The sequence below is a fragment of the Salmo salar genome, chromosome 13 (genome assembly GCF_965601325.2).
Source record: "Salmo salar chromosome 13, fSalSal1, whole genome shotgun sequence".
NCBI classification, from domain to species: domain Eukaryota; kingdom Metazoa; phylum Chordata; class Actinopteri; order Salmoniformes; family Salmonidae; genus Salmo; species Salmo salar.
In genome coordinates this window covers 30027676-30041765 of record NC_138303.1, presented here as the reverse complement: position 1 = coordinate 30041765, position 14090 = coordinate 30027676, and the positions used below count along the sequence as shown (strand labels likewise).

The 14090-nt window shown below is 41.5% G+C and overlaps 1 protein-coding gene across 3 annotated transcripts in view; it reads left to right on the top strand.

Annotated features, from left to right (window-relative positions):
• The window catches only part of LOC106566802 (DNA (cytosine-5)-methyltransferase 3B-like), a 73112-nt gene extending 66446 nt beyond the window's left edge, over positions 1-6666 (top strand). For all 3 annotated transcript variants that reach the window (XM_014135216.3, XM_014135214.3, XM_014135215.3), the window contains exons 21-22: positions 2602-2720; positions 3277-6666. In XM_014135216.3, the coding sequence (XP_013990691.1) occupies positions 2602-2720; positions 3277-3418 (261 nt within the window). In that variant the 3' untranslated portion in view covers positions 3419-6666. The remainder of the gene's footprint in view (positions 1-2601; positions 2721-3276) is intronic.
• Positions 6667-14090: the final 7424 nt, after the last annotated feature.

The window sequence follows — 14090 nt, the reverse complement described above, 5'->3', positions numbered from 1 at the left end:
TTCACCAAACCCAGATTTGTCCGTGGGACTGCCAGATGGGGAAGCGTGATGAGTCCAATGGCAGCGAGGTTTACACCACTCCAGCCGATGCTTGGCATTGCGCCTGGTGATCTTAGGCTTGTGTGCAGCTGCTCGGCCATAGAAACCCTTTTCACGAAACTCCCGACTAACAGTTCTGGTGCTGAAGTTGCTTCCAGAGGCAGTTTGGGACTCGGTAGTGATTTTTCCAACCAAGGACTGATGATTTTTACACGCTACGCACTTCAGCACTTTCCGGTTCTGTTCTGTGAACTTGTGTGACTTCGCGGCTGAGCCATTGTTGCTCTTAGATGGTTCCACTTCACAACAACAGCACTTACAGTTGACCGGAGCAGCTCTAGTAGGGCAGAAATTTGACGAACTGACTAGTTGGAAAAGTGGCATCCTATGACGGTGCTCCGTTGAAAGTCTCTGACCTCTTCAGTAAGGCCATTCTACTGCCAACGTGTGTCTATGGAGATTGCATGGCTGTGTTTCTTAATTTGTATACACCTGTCAGCAACGGCTGTGGCTGGAATTGCCTAATCCACTCATTTGAAGGGGTTTCCACATACTTTTGTACATATATTGTATTGCCAATTACAGTACAGTACAGATATGAATAAAACCACACTCAGTCCTTCTGTGTCTCCTTCAATATATACAGTTCCGGTCAAGAATATCTTAAATAAGACATCTTAATCACTTTTTTTTTAAATAGACCTTGTCTGTTCCAACTAGCACTGACTTTGCTGAAAACTTCTTTATTGAGGAAAAATGTACTTACTACGACTGGGATGTGGTTGTCTCACCTAGCTATCTTAATACGAATGCACTGTAAATTGCTTAGGATAAGAGTGTCTGCGAAGTGACTAAAATGTGAAGGTCAAATGTCATAGTCCCAAGGTCCAGAACAGACTATGGGAGGTGCACAGTACTACATCGAGCCATGACTACATGGAACTCTATTCCACATCAAGAAACTCATGCAAGCAGTAAAATTTGATTTAAGAAAACTGATAAAAATACACCTTATGGAACAGCGGGGACTGTCACAAGTAAGTCTCAAGTCTTAGCACTCAAGTCCCAAGTCAAGACAGGCAAGTCTCAAGTCCTAAACTTTGAGTTTCGAGTCCTAAACAAGTCATAATGTGCTCTTCACCAAATATAATAACATTTCATATTTTTAACAAGAGTAATAGTTAGTATATTACATTTACGCAAATCATGAATGCTTTTAAAAATATATATTTATTTATTTCCAAATAAACTTTATATTTCCATGGAAATACATGGGTAGCCATGAGAAAGACCATGAGAAAGACCCCCACCGCCCCATGGGGCGCAATCGTGCGATGTAGGCTTGTACATAATCGCCCAACCTTAACACACACACACACCCTTTCTGTGTGTGGTTACAGTAGGCTAACGTATGTCAATGGTTTTAGGAACAGCAGTAAAATCAGGCAGGATTTAGGCTACCAGCTGCCTAACCAGTTGTAGCTCAATCTTGGGTGCAATGATCACGTTCCCGCACTGACTGACTGTGTGGAGGCTCATTGATTTAACGTTACGTTAACCTACATGCTACACTAGCAAATTTATAAATTATATAGCAGTCGGCTATATTAGCCACGACTTACCGTTCTTTGTGCAGCTTCAAATGTCGAACAAAGTTGGAAGTTGTTGCACCTCCGGCTGTAATTTTGTTCCCGGATGTTTTGCAAGTTGCAATCCGTTTTTGTTGATACAGCGTAGTCTTTATATCTGAAAATAATAATTTTGGGTATCATCAATCTAAGGGTTACATCTGAATTCACCCACTGACGTTCCTCTGCACAGCCACGCGCAACTTTTTCTCAGCTGGCACAATCTGATTGGCTGCTGTCTGATTCAAACTGTAATCTGTTAAATGAAGAGTTGATGCGCTGCACAATTTTGTAATAGCATACATTTTTATATTTGGGCTTGGGGAGGGTATCAAGTCAGTTCGAGTCAAAAGGCTCAAGTCCAAGTTAATCTAGAAAAAAGAAACGCACACCTTTAAAGGCGAGGTGCTGGCTAGCGGAGTAGAACACTAGAAAATAAAGGAAAGCCGCACACTCTAAGAGCTCAGATGCAAAAATTTAATAACCAACGTTTCGACAGCGAAGCTGTCTTCATCAGGGTAAGTCCAAGTTAAGTCACGAGTCATTGGTGTTAAAGTCGAGTTGCAAGTCATCATATTTGTGACTCGAGTCTGACTCGAGTCCAAGTCATGTGACTCAAGTCCACACCTCTGGAAGAGACACAAACACAGGCACAGACGCATGCATACACACACTTGATAACATACGCACTATACACACTTGTACACATGGATTTTGTATTGTAGATATGTGGTAGTAGAGTAGTGGCCTGAGGGCACACACTTAATGTAAAATTGTATAACTGCCTTTAATTTTGCTGGACCCCAGGAAGAGTAGCTGCTGCCTTGGTAATTTCCACTTATTTTAGAAGAAATAGTGAATCGAGCAAGAGGGCCAATATTTTGATCACATCTGTATCGTGTTAATATGGGTGTGTATTTTCTCTGTCCTGTAGTTTGGAAAGGTGCGCACCATCACCACACGCGCCAACTCCATCAAGCAGGGAAAAGACCAGCACTTCCCTGTCATGATGAATGGCAAAGAGGACATCCTGTGGTGCACCGAGCTGGAGAGGTGAGACCAATGATGTGTATAAACCCTGGATGACTAACAGGAAGAGCTGTATTGAAGTCACCTCGCAGCCATCTTGGTACTCCTCCTCAATTATAAAAAAGATTTTGGAAGCTATAGAAATGCGTTAATTAATGTCTACATTCGTTTTAGACACATTTATTCTATTACAAACACCTTCATGTATGCTTTTAAATTATATTATGTGAGCTAAACATTAAAAAAAAAATATTAAAACATTTTCCTTAATGTATTTTTGTAGAGAATACTAATATTAATGTCCTCTCTACAACAAACAAAAAACTTAAATACACATCATTGTGTCCTTAGAACGTTTAATTCAAATACTGTAGAATTCCATGTATTCCTATGGAGGACTGCTCCTAAATGGGTGTGCCAATATGGCCAACCGGTAGCTTCAAAGCCTCTCATTGGCTAATACATAGCATTAGCTATCCAGTTTTTATAAACATCATTGGGTGAGACCCAGACCCACAATTCTATTCTGACTGTGCCGCTCACACGTTTAGAAACTGTTCTACTCCTCTGTTCCCTCCAGGATCTTTGGCTTCCCGGTCCACTACACAGATGTGTCCAACATGGGCCGCGGTGCCAGGCAGAAGCTTCTGGGCAGGTCCTGGAGCGTGCCTGTCATCAGACACCTGTTTGCCCCTCTGAAGGACTACTTTGCATGTGAATAGTGCCCTCCCTAACTAACCTCTCTGTAGTTCCACACCTCCCTCTACTGCTAACCCATGAGGAGGATCTGCAAATCAAATCAAATGTATTTATAAAGCTGATGTCACAAAATGCTGTACAGAAACCCAGCCTAAAACCCCAAACAGCAAGCAATGCAGGTGTAGATCTGCACCCTTTGGCCTCCTCCAATCATGAGGCTGAGGAGTAGGACACAAGATCGTGCGGGTACACATGGTGACTACGCTCTCACCCCTCTCCGTTCAGCCATGGTGTTTTCTTCCATCACTCTAAAAATACCCTACACAAAAAAATCTAAGGAGCCAGACATGCTTTCACTGAGCGAAACTAGCACTGCCATAAGGGGACCATTTGAGGGTCTTACTTTTATAGCCTTCCTTTTAACAAAAGGCTGGTCTGAGAGTGACATGGAAAGTACCACTGATTGTCTAACTTGGCATTGGCACTTCTGATTGACAATCTTGTTATCCCCTGGTAGGCAAAAGCCAAAGTGTTATTTTAGGGTTTTAAGGTTTTGTACACTGCTCTTACTTTTTAACAAATTACTTCCCCTCATGTTGTCTTTGAGTGGATTTGTTGTGTTCACAAAGTCAGACATATTTTTATGCCACACTGATTTTCTAAAACTAGAGAAAGTTTTATATAAGAATTTATATAGATCTCTTTATCAATGAGTAGACATTTTTGTTTCATTTTCATGATGTCAACATTGGGAAATGTACATGTTCTTCTCCCAAATGCCAATGTGACGTAATACTTGAAACAATTCAATACAAAAATGTCCAATCGAGCTGAGAGACAGAATGAAGAAGGCTCCGTTCTCAGCCATGCCAAAATATATTCAAAAATGTACTGTAAAATCAATACAAAGACGTAACGACATCTCAATATTGGACATTTTGACATTTGTCATGTGCTACTGTTCTAAAGTATCCATATTCTTTAACTGGAAGTTAGTTTTCGCTTTCACCAAATGTAAGTGAGAGTTACCTCATCATCCAGGGCATCTGAAAACCCATCTTGGCTATCTGTACAAGAATGTTTTATAGAAATGATATACTTCATTTTTATACTGTATATATGAAAATGTTTACAAGATTTAAAAAATATTTGATTGAACTTTGGGAGTTTCATTGTCCTAATGTCATTTTAAATTTATATTTTTAAATCTGTACATTTCAGTGGTTGATAAATCCCAGTATGGTGCATAGATATCCTTCACCATTGTTAAAGTGCTCTGGACTTCAGATTGAAGTACAATATACGCTTATTTTGTCTACTCATTTTGGCTACTTTTGTAGCCCTTTTTTGTTTGGAGAGTTTGCTGTGCAGTTTTAAAATACTGGACTTTTTTTTTTACTGATTTTACAGCATATGTTCACAGTGGAGACCTGCCAGTTATTTGTTTTTTACTGAGTACTACTCAGTACTACTCACTCGTTCGTGGTGCCTTTTAGCAGTCTGTTCAAAGAGCTTACTTTAGTAAAACACTCACTATATGTCATAACCAGCATTTGCTTTACTTCAAAGGTAATTTTTTACTAAGATATCAAAATACATAAGATGTTTACACGCTTTATTAATAGCACTGTATCCTTTTGATTTTGAATATTCAAAATGTTTTTCAATTATTTTTATGGCTTTTTATGACTACACCTTCAAAAATGTTTGTTTTATATGCTCAGATCGTCTGCTTACTTGCAACAAAATCTGAAGTAGTAGCACAATATATACAGTGCCTTCAGAAAGTATTCATACTCCTTGATTTATTCCACATATTGTTGTTACAACCTGAATTCAAAACAGATTAAATAAATAAAAATCTTACCCATCTACACATAATACCCCATAATGACAAAAGGGAAAACATGTTTTTAGACATTTTTGCACATTTATTGAAAATGTAATATACCCATTTACATAAGTATTCACACCCCTGAGTCAATACTTTGTAGAAGCACCTTTGGCAGCGATTACAGTAAATATTTCTGGGTAAGTCTCTAAGAGCTTTCCACATCTAGATTGTGCAACATTTGCTCATTATTATTTTCAAAATTCTTCAAGCTCTGTCAAATTGGTTGTTGATCATTGCAAGACAACCATTTTCAGGGTCTTGTCATATATTTCCAAGTAAATTTATGTCAAACTGTAACTCGGCCACTCAGGAATATTTGTTGTTTTCTTGTCAAGTAACAAGTGTAGATTTGGTCTTGTGTTTTAGGTTATTGTCCTGCTGATAGTTGGAGAGCAGACTGAACCAGATTTTGCCTGTGCTGATCTCCATTCCGTTTCTTTTTTATCCTGAAAAACTCCCCAGTCCTTAACGATGACAAGCATACCCATAAGATGATGCAGCCACCACTATGCTTGGAAATATAGAGAGTGGTACTCAGTAATGTGTTGTATTGGATTTGTATTCAGGACAAAAATGTATTGCTTTGCTACATTTTTTGCAGTCTTACTTTAGTGCCTTGTTGCAAACAGGATGCATGTTTTGGAATATTTTTATTCTGTACAGGTTTCCTTCGTTTCACGCTGTCAATTAGGTAAGTATTATGGAGTAACTACGATGTTGTTGATCCATCCTCAGTTTTCCTTCCTCTGCGGCAACTGAGTTAGGAAGAATGCCTGTATCTTTGTAGTGACTGGGTGTATTGATACACCATCCAGGTGTAATTAATAACTTCACCATGCTCAAAGGGATATTTAATGTCCCTTTTGTAAGCACATTTTTATTCCTGAACTTATTTTGGCTTGCCCAAGCAAAGGGGTTGAATACTTAATGAGTCAAGAGATTTCAGATTTTTAATTAATTAAAAACATAATACCACATTGACATTATGGGGTACTGTGTGTAGGCCAGTGGCAAAATGTGTAAAAAGTCAAGGGGTGTGAATACTTACTGAAGGCACTGTATAAGGCTTGTTTGAGATGTATTATTTTATCAATCATTTTAGAACATGATTAATCAATAGGCTTTTTTGTATGTTAGATTTGCAACATCTTTTTATATATTTATATTTTGTGAAAAATATTTTCTCCAATAATACTGTACTTCCATTTTGCATTCAATGTTTTTAAACTAAACGTGTTGTTTGAAGAGGGAGTTATTCAAAAAGACCTGTGTCCTGTTTTTGTACTTGTGTACTGTTTGGAAAGGCAGCAAGAAAGTATTTCTTTGTACTCGATATATGTTACTTCTATTCAATAAAAACGGCTTTGATGTTCTTTACTATGTTGGTTTTCCTTGTAATTTCAACAGTAAAACACTGTAGAATCCACCGTAAAATACCTTAAATGTACCATTAAAAATACCATTAATGCTGTAGATTGCACTGCATATGGGGTAAAATGCTGAAAAATACTGTTAATAACTGTAATTGTAAGCCTCCTGTAAAAATTACTCTAACTTACTGTCACGTCCTGACCATAGAAATATGTTATTTTCTATGGTAGAGTAGGTCAGGGCGTGGCAGGGTTTTTTCTCTCTATGTTTTCTATTTCTATGTTGTCAGGTTCTAGTTTTGTATTTCTATGTTGGGGTTTTGTTTGGGATGATCTCCAATTAGAGGCAGCTGGTCCTCGTTGTCTCTAATTGGAGATCATACTTAAGTAGGGTTTTTTTTTCCACCTGGGTTTGTGGGAGATTATTTCTGAGTTAGTGTATGTTTCTACTCTGCGTCACGGTTTGTTGTTTTGTTCGTTCAGTTTATTTGTGTATGTATTGCAAAGTTTCACAGTGAAAATAAAATGTGGAACGACACACATGCTGCACTTTGGTCCGCTTCTCCTTACGACAGTCGTGACAGAATCTCCCACCACCAAAGGACCAAGCAGCGTGCCTAGGAGAAACAGGAATGGACTTGGGAGGAAATTCTGGACGGGAAAGGACCCTGGATTCAGGCTGGGGAGTATCGCCGTCCGAAAGAGGAGATTGAGGCAGCTAAAGCGGAGCGGCGATATTACGAGGCACTATACCAACCACGAGGCAAGTGCGAGAGGCAGCCCCCCCCCAAAAAAAAATTGGGGGGGCACACGGGGAGATTGGCAGAGTCAGGTTGGAGACCTGCGCCAACTCCCCGTGCTTACCGTGGGGAGCGAGTGACGAAGCAAGCACCGTGTTATGCGGTGATGCGCACTGTGTCGCCAGTGCGCATTCACAGGCCGGTGCGATCTGTGCCCGCGCCCCGCATTTGTCGAGCTAGGTTGAGCATCTAGCCAGGATGGGTTGTGCCAACTCCACACTCGATCTCCAGTGCGCCTCCACGGCCCAGTATATCCTGTGCCTGCCCCACGTACACGGCCTCCAGTGAGTCTATTCAGCCTGGTACGCCCTGTGCCTGCTCCTCGCACTTGCCCTGAGGTGCGTGTTACCAGTCTGGCGCAACCTGTGCCAGCCCCACGCATCAGACCTCCAGTGTGCCTGCCCAGTCCGGGGTGTCCTGTTCCTGCTCCCCGCACTCGCCCTGAGGTGCGTGTTACTAGTCTGACGCCACCTGTGCCAGTCCCACGCATCAGGCCTCCAGTGCGCATTCCCAGTCCGGAGCTTCCGGCGACCGTTCCCAGTCCGGAGCTTCCGGCGACAGTTCCCAGTCCAGAGCACGTTTCTTTTTTTTGCTGAGTTTAGTTAGTTTGTTTGCCCTCAAAATAAATGGTTTATGCTATGAGGGAACGAGGCATTGCAATAAAATGGACGGAAATTACAAAAATACATAGAAATACAAAAATATTCAAATGTTTCTGAAAATTAATTGCTTGTCCTCTTGTATGGAGTGCAGCGCATAGCCTAACAGTTATTTTTCTTTGTATTTTCTCAAATAAAATGAAGAATGGATAGGATCTGTAACAATGGATAGGACACTTGTCCTCCTCGAGGCATCAGTGACCTCCAGGAACAGTGGCCTACTCTTTTCACCAAGTTATGGCTCTGCGACCACTTCAATACTCGTGATTGACAGTCACCTGACTCAAGCTCCCCTGAACAAGGGTAAGAGAATTTTCAACTTCATTAAAAAACGAAAGACCAAGTTGAGGAGAGAGATCCAGTGCCTGCTGAATGAAATCGATGGTTACATAAAAGGCAATGGCGATCTAACAGCCACTGCTGCCATTCTTTTGTTGATGACCCACTTCAAAGAGAAGGACGAGTCTCTGTTCCTCTTGGCAGATGTAAATAATAGTGTTTTTATACTTACCATTAATCATATTAACTTTGTTTATACTGTACTATTACACATGATTTGAATATTTTGTATATGTATGTTTTGTGATTTTAGGTCACTGCAACTTTGGTTGATGTCGAGGCGCAAATTCCTTTGCCAGACACACCAAGGCTGATCATGCTTGGTAATACATTTATTTGATTTAAGGTGGAACAGAAATATATAGTATTGTGGTACATATCTAGAGATGTCTAGTTAGTATACAGTAACACTCTTACTTTTGTGTATTTCAGGAAATACTCTATTAGGTTCCTCAAAATGGATGGTGTCGATCGAGAGGAGGGTGGTCTGTGTTTTGGACAGTGAGTCCAACTTTTCTGCTGCCCTCTCTGTGCTCTTCAGCATGTTCTATGTTTTTAACATAGAATACCAGGAGTTGGCCTCTGCAACCTTGGAGCTGATACAGAGGTAAGCATTCAACATTCATTAAGCCACCACTTACATTTAGCATTTGTTAGTTACATTGCAATGATATTCCTTATTGTTTGTGTACTTTTTCCACTCAAACTCGTTCAGGTCTGCGAGAAAGCGTGTAACATGTTGGTCAATTGGCAATGGCTTCCTCTGAACGACCTTTCCGGTCTTGTGGCTCACTCCTGCTTTCGCTGTGCCTTTGATTCCTTCAGAGTTTATTCGAACCAGGAACCTACACAACCCAACATTAGAATATATTAAATCAGTTGAGGCATTGAAAATGATCTGCTTGCGCCATCCCAGAGCCTGTTTTGGCTTGCAGTAACGTGCTTCTCTGGCTCCAGTCTAGCCCTGCTCACTCCTTTCTATCCGTCCTTCTCTCTAAGCCCCTTTTTCTCTCGATCTCTCTCTCATTTCTCTCTCAAAGACAGGCAGGCAAGCAGTTCTTGTTATAGTTTTGTCAAAATGTCTCCATGTTCAACTGTTTTCCTATTTTTCATTGATCTGTTTAGATTAAAAAATGTTCTTACATAATCCTGTATTTTCAAGAATGACCTATTCTGATGTCTTGGTTTGTGTATGGTGAAGTACATTATTGGCTAGTATTTGTCAATGTTCTTATCACTGTATCTCTCTCTGTCTCCCTCTCTCCACTATTATCTGGAGTTGTAAGGTTGCTCTTTTCAAATGTTGTTCTTTGTGGTTAAAGTGCAATTCATGTGAAATTCATATTATGAATTTGAATAAATATATATATTTGTACACATTGTTTTTCTTAAAATATTACATTTCAGGGAGCTGTCTTCTAAAGACAACCTGCAATGCTGCTTAGTAATAATTGTATGTTACCGTAGGTATTTCCCTGTAAATTTACAGGATTATACTGGCACCATAGTTGCCAGTTTAATACTGTAATTTTGCTTTACAGCAGTGATGCTGTAATAGTTTACAGCATGATTTTCCTTACTGTACAACATATTACAGCATCCCTGCTGTAAATGTACAGCAGGGATGCTGTAATATGTCACATAAATCATGCTGTAAACTATATTACAGCATCACTGCTGTAAAGCAAAATTACAGTATTAAACTGGCAACTATGGTGCCAGTATAATGCTGTACATTTACGGGGAAAAGTTTTAGTGTACAGTATCGTATGGTGGGTTCCAATTTAGAACCAGGAACAAATATAGCCCTTGGTTCTGCATTAGCATCGAATAGTCCCCGTGATATGCAATTTTAAGGGAAGTTAGGAACAAATATACACAGGCAGTTAGGAAAGCTAAGGCTAGCTTTTTCAAGCAGAAATTTGCAAACTCAAAAGTTCTGGGACACTAAAGTCCATGGAGAATAAGAGCACCTCCCAGCTGTCCACTGCACTGAGGCTAGGAAACACTGTCACCACCAATAAACCTACGATAATCGAGAATTTCAATAAGCATTTTTCTACAGCTGGCCATACTTTCCACCTGGCTACCCATAACCCGGTCAACAGCTCTACACCCCCCACAGCAACTTGTCCAAGACTCCCCCATTTCTCCATCACCCAAATCCAGATAGCTGATGTTCTGAAAGAGCTGCAAAATCTGGATCCCTACAAATCAGCTGGGCTAGACAATCTGACCCTCTCTTCCTACAATTATCCGCCGCAATTGTTGCAACCCTATCCTGTTCAACCTCTCATATCGTCTGAGATTCCCAAAGATTGGAAAGCTGCCGCGGTCATCCCCCTCTTCAAAGGGGAAGACACTAGACCCTAACTGCTAGAGACCTATATCTATCCTACCCTGCCTTTCTAAGGTCTTCGAAAGCCAAGTTAACAAACAGATTACAGACCATTTTGAATCCCACCGTACCTTCTCCGCTATGCAATCTGGTTTCAGAGCTGGTCATGAGTGCACCTCAGCCATGCTCAAGATCCTAAACGATATAACCGCCATCGATAAGAGACATTACTGTGCAGCCGTATTCATCGACCTGGCCAACGCTTTCGACTCTGCCAAAGCTTTCGACTCTGTCAATCACCACATTCTTATCGGCAGACTCAACAGCCTTGGTTTCTCAAATGACTGTCTCGCCTGGTTCACCAACTACTTCTCTGATAGAGTTCAGTGTGTCAAATTGGAGGGCCTGTTGTCTGGACCTCTGGCAGTCTCTATGGGGGTGCCACAGGGTTCAATTCTCGGGCCGACTCTTCTCTGTAGACATCAATGACGTTGCTCTTGCTGCTGGTGATTCTCTGATCCACCTCTACGGAGACGACACCATTCTGTATACCTCTGGCCCATCTTTGGACACTGTGTTAACAAACCTCCAGACGAGCTTCAATGCCATACAACTCTCCTTCCGTGGCCTCCAACTGCTCTTAAATACAAGTAAAATTAAATGCATGCTATTCAACCGATCCCTGCCCACACCTGCCCGCCCGTCCAGCATCACTACCGTAATTTCCGGACGATTAAGCGCACCTGAATATAAGCCGCACCCACTGAATTAAAAAAATATATATTATTTTGAACATAAATAAGCCGCACATGTCTATAAGCCGCAGGTGCCTACCGGTACATTGAAACAAATGAACTTTACACAGGCTTTAACGAAACACGGCTTGTAACAAAAATAAATAGGCTTTAACGAAACACGGCTTGTAACAAAAATAAATAGGCTTTTACGAAACACGGCTTGTAACAAAAAATAAAACATTTGCAGTAAGCTTTAGTTGTCTTTTTGTACTGAGTCAATTCCTCACGCTGCTGTTTCCAATGTCTTATCATCGACTCATTAAGACCAAGCTCCCGTGCAGCAGCTCTATTTCCTTTTCCAACAGCCAGATCATTCGCCTTCAACTTGAAAGCGGCATCATACGCATTTCTCCGTGTCTTTGCCATGACGAGGGTGACAAAATGACTACCGTAATCAGAATGATGGGAAGTTTGAGAGCGCTCGATTTAATCTAAACAGTAAACAAAAAAGTTGTTTGACCTTAACCCGACCTTAACCCGTTTCATTGGTCTAATGAAAGCTTCATGCCGCCAAAAAACTGAGCACGTCACAGAATGTGTTTTGAAAGCGGGAAAAATCCATATATTAGCCGCGTCATTGTTTAAGCCGCGAGGTTCAAAGGCTGGGAAAAAAGTTGCGGCTTATAGTCAGGAATTTACGGTACTCTGGACGGTTCTCACTTAGAATATGTGGACAACTACAAATACCTAGGTGTCTGGTTAGACTGTAAACTCTCCTTCCAGACTCACATTAAGCATCTCCAATCCAAAATTAAATCTAGAATTGGCTTCCTATTTCGCAACAAAGCATCCTTCACTCATGCTGCCAAACATACCCTCGTAAAACAGACCATCCTACCGATCCTCGACTTCAGCGATGTCATTTACAAAATAGACTCCAACACTACTCAACAAATTGGATGCAGTTTATCACAGTGCCATCCGTTTTGTCACCAAAGCCCCATTTACTACCCACCACTGCGACCTGTACGCTCTCGTTGGCTGGCCCTCGCTTCATACTCGTCGCCAAACCCACTGGCTCCAGGTCATCTACAAGTCTCTGCTAGGTAAAGCCCTGCCTTATCTCAGCTTACTGGTCACCATAGCAGCACCCACCCGTAGCACGCACTCCAGCAGGTATATCTCACTGGTCACCCCCAAAGCCAATTCTTCCTTTGGCCGCCTTTCCTTCCAGTTCTCTGCTGCCAATGACTTGAACAAACTGCAAAAATCACTGAAGCTGGAGACTCATATCTCCCTCTCTTGCTTTAAGCACCAGCTGTCAGAGCTGCTCACAGATCACTGCACCTGTACATAGCCCATCTGTAAATAGCCCATCTAACTACCTCATCCCCATACTGTATTTATTTATTTATCTTGCTCCTTTGCACCCCAGTATCTCTACTTGCACATTCATCTTCTGCACATCTGCCATTCCAGTGTTAAATTGCTATATTGTAATTACTTCGCCACCATGGCCTATTTATTGCCTTACCTCCCTTATCCTACCTAATTTGCACATACTGTATATTGACATTTTCTACTGTATCATTGACTGTATGTTTGTTTATTCCATGTGTAACTCAGTGTTGTTGTATGTGTCGAACTGCTTTGCTTGATCTTGGCCAGGTCCCAGTTGAAAATGAGAACTTGTTCTCAACTAGCCTACCTGGTTAAATAAAGGTGAAATAAAAATAAATAAATAAACCCTCTCATGGGTCAAGCCCTTCAGGAAGACCACATGAGACATACACTACATGACCAAAAGTATGTGGACACCTGCTCGTCGAACATCTAATTTCAAAACCATGGGCATTAATATGGAGTTGGTCCCCACTTTGCTGCTATAACAGCCTCCACTCTTCCGGAAAGGATATCCACTAGATGTTGGAACATTGCTGATGGGACATGCTTCCATTCAGCCACAAGAGCATTAGTGAAGTCGGGCACTGATGTAGGGCAATTAGGGCTGGCTCGCAGTCGGGTCCAATTCATTGCAAAGGTGTTTGATGGGGTTGAGGTCAGGGCTCTGTGCAGGCCAGTCAAGTTCTTCCACACCGATCTGTACAAACCATTTCTGTATGGACCGCTTTGTGCATGGGGGAATTGTCATGCTGAAACAGGAAAGGACCTTCTCCAAACTGTTGCCACAAAGTACAGAATCATCTAGAATGTTATTGTATGCTGTAGTGTTAAGAGTTCCCTTCACTGGAACTAAGGGGCTAAGCCTGAACCATGACAAACAGCCCCCGACCATTCTTCCTCCTCCACCAAACTTTACAGTTGGCACAATGCATTGGGGCAGGTAGCGTTCTCCTGGCATCCGCCAAACCCAGATTCATCTGTCGGACTGCCAGATGGTGAAGCGTGATTCCTCACTCCAGAGAATGTGTTTCCACTGCTCCAATGGCGGCGAGCTTTACACCACTTCAGCCAACGCTTGGCATTGCGCATGGTGATCTTAGGCTTGTGTGCGGCTGCTGGGCTATGGAAAACCTTTTCATGAAGCTCCGGCCGAA